Genomic DNA, 5,802 nt, shown 5'->3' with positions numbered 1-5,802 from the left:
ATGTGTCCTGTTTGCACTGTACTAAATAACTAAAACGGCTCATGTCACTCAAACAGTTGCCATATCTCAATGAAAAGCAAGCAGTTAAAGTGCACTCACTGACAGAATTACAAAATTAAGTTAACAACATATTGTTCTGAAATATTCACATTTTTGATAATGATAAGAGTTCACAGATATCAAAGAATAGAATAGAAACATATTGCCAATTACACCCACACAGTATAAAAAAAAGGAGTGGCAATTGAGCACATGACAGGCCCCACCTCCTCGCACCGTTACGATGCAATGGTAATTGGAATAAAGGGCTTAACAACTACATAAAAACTGTAGTTGGATTTTGAAATACTATTAACACCGAATTTGGCCATTTTATTATGCAAAATAATGCAGCAAATAACATTGTGCCATTAATCCCAAAACATGCATACATGTGTTCTCTCTTCATGCCAGTGCAATAGTTTTCGAAAAAGGTTGGCTTGAGAGAAACCAGGCTGCTGTCTCAGTTTTAAAAAGGCAATTGTCTTTTGACAGTATTGCTTTAAAAAAAAAAAAGCAATGTATTCTTTTAAACAAACTTAAATTGACCACTATTGCACACACTAATACTATATGTTCACAAACTCCTACTTGATACATGAGTATTTTTGTACTTTGGTCCATCATATTAATTACTTCTTTCACACTTTAAGAAGGAGAGGGGAGGGGAGGGGCATTATGGAGGTCCGAACATGTATCCATAGAGTCTATCGTCACATGGTTCATCTAATTTTGAGAACAAGGAGATATGTCTGATTGGAACTTCTGTAATTCTTTAAATATGCATTAAAGCAAAACAATTCTGAGATGAAAAAATAAGAAACAAACAAAACCATTACAAAAAATAAAAATAATCTAGGCAATTTAGGCATTGAATGGCCTAGTCTGTCTATCAGACTGTCTGCAAGTAGTACTCAAAAAAGGAGTTGTGACTGCACTACATTCAGTGCTTGGCACAAACTTCCACCTTTCAGGCAAAATATACAACACAACCACATTTGTAAAACGAAAATAAAAGTAAAGATTGGTAGCAAAGAGATAGCCTAGAAGTCTTTAAGTGACATTTAAAAATAAATATCTTAAGTTATAAAGATGAATACAAGAACAGTAAGCAGACTTCAAATGCATTGTGCAAGTTTAAAATTTTACTCATTTAATATATAATCAAATCAGAGACATTATGTCATGAATCAAAGGAAGAGGATGGCATGATGGCTTGGGATAGTCCCAGTGAGATTTAGCAGGGTAAACATAAGACCAAACTGCCCTTCACACAAAAATTTGCAATCCTCCGTTAATATTCTCTCGCTAAGTTTCATCTGTTTACAGTAAATTCAGAAAAGTTTCCACATCATTTCCAATTGACAAAATATTAATTATATATCCACATAAACGATTGGTCACAGTTTCTGCAACTGATCAGAAACAAAATTATGCTTCCGAGGAAAAGTCTCCTCACTGAATACACACACAAGAATTTCTTTCTAGAGAGGGTTATTTCACCTATTTGATTCTTGAAACAGCAGTCTCCATCTCAGATTTGCACATAATTTTTCCTGGGCTTCTGCATAATTAACTGCTATGCTCATTTTCGTCAAACATCACAGAATTTTAAGTCACTGGGTCTGGTAATATCAGATATAAAGTACTATCTGTAAAATAAAAGAAGGCCTTATCACACTTTTCTTCTTATTTTTTAAATGAAAATGTTAACATATGAAGTACAAGAAGTGTGGTACAGTAATTACTTCTCATGGCTTGACGAAAATTATGAGAATCACAAAGGTTCATTGTAAACAAATTTGGTGCGTGAAAGAAAACAAAAAGGCATAGATTTTATACCTGCAACATTATCTGCCTATGTTTTAAGAAACTAAATTAATATCAGGTGCAAACATTAAAGAGGGCTAGAACCCATTAACAATATTAACATAATAAGCTCAAAAGTCTCTGCGAAAGTATGCCTGAGATCACAGACACCATCATGTATTGCATTGACTAGTTACAGAGATGCACCTTACTTCCCACGAGCAGTTGAACAGGGCAAACATCAACATCTGACTCTTACATTAGAATAGAATAACTGGTCAACGAAATTGTATTCAGGTATTTTTTTATGAAGCTGAGAATAGTTTTAACAACTAAGAAAAATCAAACTGCAACACAAAGTTGTGGCTCAGATAAATAAGTTCAACTAGCAGATTTGATATCTTCAAGGAAATCCCATGGTATTGGTCCAATAAGGTACCATTTAGTAAGAATGTCAAAGAAAATATTTGTTCAAAAATAATGACCTTTACATAAAATTTGTTTTTTGGTTCATTGACCTAAGAACTATTGGTCACCACTTAAATTAATGAGTCAAATTTCTCATTATGGTTTTGAAGTTATTTAGACTACTCATGTTCGTAAGTGTTAATCCTACATCAGACATTAAAAGGCATATCCAGATTTTTCACACAGTTCTTACTCTCTGAGGACAAATCTTTCTCAATATGCTAAGACTACTTATTTTGGGAGAGAGCAATGCTTAAGCAATAATGACTGGTGATGACTGGAACTCCTTGTTGACAATGTAAAACTTGTGCTTTCTTCCCAAAACGCCCCATATTACTGCAATGTTCTCTATGACCAGAGTAAAAGGAATGATGAGCAGAGTTCCAATGATACAGAGGATTAACCTCAGCACTCCAAACCGGTACACAGAAAATGATTTGATGACACCAAATATATACATGTACAGGTTCATGCCCTCTGCAAAAAAAAAAGACAGGATGAGAAATGTTGTGCTAGCTCAATCATAACACCAACTAAAATGAAAGGAATATGCACTGTTAACACCAAATATATACATGTACAGGTTCATGCCCTCTGCAAAAAAAAAAGACAGGATGAGAAATGCTGTGCTAGCTCAATCATAACACCAATTAAAAGGAAAGAAATATGTACTGTTAAAATGTACTTAAATATTTTTCTAAAGAAAAAACTTACCAATAAATGCACAGAGCATGTTGAGTGCAGCTGGGCAGGGCAGGGGGAACATAGTGGCTAGCACCACCTTGCAGGTGACGAGGGGCAGCGTGACCCACGAGTAGCAGGACACGGCCAGCAGCCACTTGGTGCGCCAGGGGATGGCCTGCGAGTGCACCACCAGCAGGATGCCCTGCAGCCAGCGCTTGCGCTGCTGGATGAAGTCCCACACGGAGAAGGGCGACTTCTCCCACATCTCGCCCTCGATGAAGGCGAACGAGTAGCCCTGGTCCAGCGCGCGCATAGCGAAGTAGCAGTCTTCGGCGACCGACCCATCCGGGCCGTTGTCGAACGACACCTGCCGCTCCGCAGAGGCCTGCAACAACCACAGACAAACGCGATCAAAACTCAAGTTGAAGGAAGAGATTTGATTCCCCACCGTGCAGAAGAAATCACAATCGGAGTAAACAACTAATTTACAGATCCATTTCAAAGTAAGGCTAGATGAACTCACAGACAATCATCTCAAAAAACTGGCAGGAAAGGCACGACTCAACACCTTTGTTCTTTTCAGTGTACGTTCAGTCAGTCTCTTTTCCTCCAACCCGGAATCGCTTATTTTGCAGCAGTAAAGTTGTTTTATTTAGTCCGGACGGCGCGGGGGATGTGTGCACGTAGCTCAGCGTCTTACGGGCGGCCGGGGTAGGCCAGCCCGCCGGGCAGCCCTGCGTGACGGGACTGCACCCCCGCCGGGGGCTCGAGGGCCGCACCCGCCCCGCAGCGCCCCGCAGCGCCCCGCAGCGCCAACCACCAGCGACGCGCACGCATCCGGAAGCCCAAAGCCCACTGCCGCATACCGGAACCGCATACCGGAAGGGACTTTGTAACAGCATTGTCGCGTCGTTTGCAAAGAGTGGCTGCGGGGGTTTTTCCTGTTTCCCGTTTCCCGGTTCGGCCAGACGCGGCCTCACGTCACGCCCCCCCCGTGTGCGACCGGCAGCGGATAGGGAATAGGGAGGGGAGGGGGAGGGGAGAGTACGGGGGAGTGCAGCCGACACTGGGGGTGTCTCACATGCACATGTGTGCGCCTTAATCCGTAGGGCCCAGAGGAGCGCACTGTCATCCTGTTACTGATTTTTTCACCCCTTGTGTCAGTCATCCTTCGGCGTAAAAACATTTGTAAGCTACTAATAAATAAATAAATCAGTACAGGTCCGAGAGTGCGACAATTGGCGTTTACACTCACGGTAAAAATAGTTTCTTGTTTTTCAAGACCTGGTCTTGCATGACATTGGCGTTCTCTTTAAGATCCAGGGCGGGTCTTGAAATACACAAAACATTTTTTTACCGTGCTTGAGACAGCTTTTGGCGTTTAGATTCTAGACACCTCTGCACTGTGCTATATGCAGCAAACATTGTAGCTCAGGGTGTCTAGCTGGAGCGCTCCTATTCAATACATGTACACCAATCTAGTCCCAGCTCTATGGGCATGCACGATACTTTTGATGAGCCTCCCACACAGGCACGGTTTTATTGCCCCCCCCCCCAACGTCGGCTCAAATCACCCCCTAGGGTAGTTAGGCAATTTGTCCTACAACACCCCTGAGAGAGGGCAACCCAAAGTGAATCGCACGCGGGTAAACACAGTTCTTTGATGTTCAAGGACAAAGACGCACCAATTCAAGGGCGCCCCGTGTGCTTTCCCTACCCCTGTCCTTGAATCGGTGTCTTGGTCCTTTGATATCAAGGAGCTGTTTTCACCGCGCGCCCATCCGTCAGACGAACTTTAAACACCGCCCGCCACCACATGGCAGTGTGTGCGTGTAGTGACTCGCACGCGTGTGCGAACACTTAGAGCGCGGGGGAGGCCAGGGCCGCAGGGCCGCACAGCCCGTCTCTGTTTGTACGCTTTGTAGCAGTGTGTGGCCTCCCCCCGCCGGCACCACAATCAGCATCGGTTCACTTGGGTCACTAATAGCCGCAGGGTATTGCAGCCACGTGCTGGGCGCCAGCAGTCCCCCGGGCAGGGCCGGGCCGGGCCGGGCCGGGCCGGGCCGCCCTCGACTCGACACACATTTCAACGACCACACCACCCCCAACCCCTACACAGCCAGGTCCTTCCCCTTTCATGAAGTTGGCAGTCCGACAGAAATGCCCGGGCAGTCTAGTGGCCCCTCTGCCATGCATCCCGTCGACGGCATGTTGCGGAGAAGCATTTCCCACGCCCAAGCGAACGCAGGCGACTGCCCCCACCCCCCGCTACTCGGCCTTCTCTTTCTGGTCGCGGGATAATATACTTTCGGAGCAAAGAGGCATGTCGGCGGCACCAGCCCCAGAACAGAACAGCCACGGGGTCTGTTGTGCTGCGGGGCCCGGGCCCTTTAGGACCCGTCTTTATGCCCCCCCCCCCTCCATTCTGTTTGTGCAATAGTCGATAAGAGAGCACGCCCCTCTGTCATGCCACGAAAGCCAATCTGGCCCGCGGCGTTTCATGGAGTTCAGAAGAGCAGCGGCGGCGGTAGCGCGTTAGACTACCTGGGAGGTTACAGGTAGACGGGCTCCACGCACTGGAACCATCAGACAGACTCATGCAATGTCGTCTGAGAAAGAGTGATGGAATTTATTGTTTCCCAAAATCAATTTTCGTTTTCGTTGCACGGTTTTCGATCATAATCAAGAAAAGAGAAGCGGAATGAGCATCCTTTGCACGTCGCTTTCCCAAGAGTGACTCCTCCTGCATTTCCATAGAGCGAGGGAGGGAGGGAGGGGCGAGCGTCGGAGCAATACCATCCG

The 5,802-nt window shown here is 44.9% G+C and overlaps 1 protein-coding gene across 1 annotated transcript in view; it reads right to left on the bottom strand.

Moving 5' to 3' along the window:
- Window positions 1–333: 333 nt before the first annotated feature.
- The window catches only part of LOC113206988 (beta-1,4-mannosyltransferase egh), a 46,355-nt gene continuing 40,886 nt past the window's right edge, over window positions 334–5,802 (bottom strand). The window contains exons 3-4 of the mRNA XM_052264266.1: window positions 3,031–3,385; window positions 334–2,793 (exon numbers count right to left, since the gene is read on the bottom strand). Of these exons, the coding sequence (XP_052120226.1) occupies window positions 2,570–2,793; window positions 3,031–3,385 (579 nt within the window). The 3' untranslated portion in view covers window positions 334–2,569. The remainder of the gene's footprint in view (window positions 2,794–3,030; window positions 3,386–5,802) is intronic.

The sequence above is a fragment of the Frankliniella occidentalis genome, unplaced genomic scaffold (assembly GCF_000697945.3).
Source record: "Frankliniella occidentalis isolate FOCC.00 unplaced genomic scaffold, Focc_3.1 Scaffold17, whole genome shotgun sequence".
NCBI classification, from domain to species: Eukaryota; Metazoa; Arthropoda; class Insecta; order Thysanoptera; family Thripidae; genus Frankliniella; species Frankliniella occidentalis.
The sequence above is the reverse complement of the archived record's forward strand: the minus strand, read 5'-3'. Positions and strand labels throughout refer to the sequence as shown.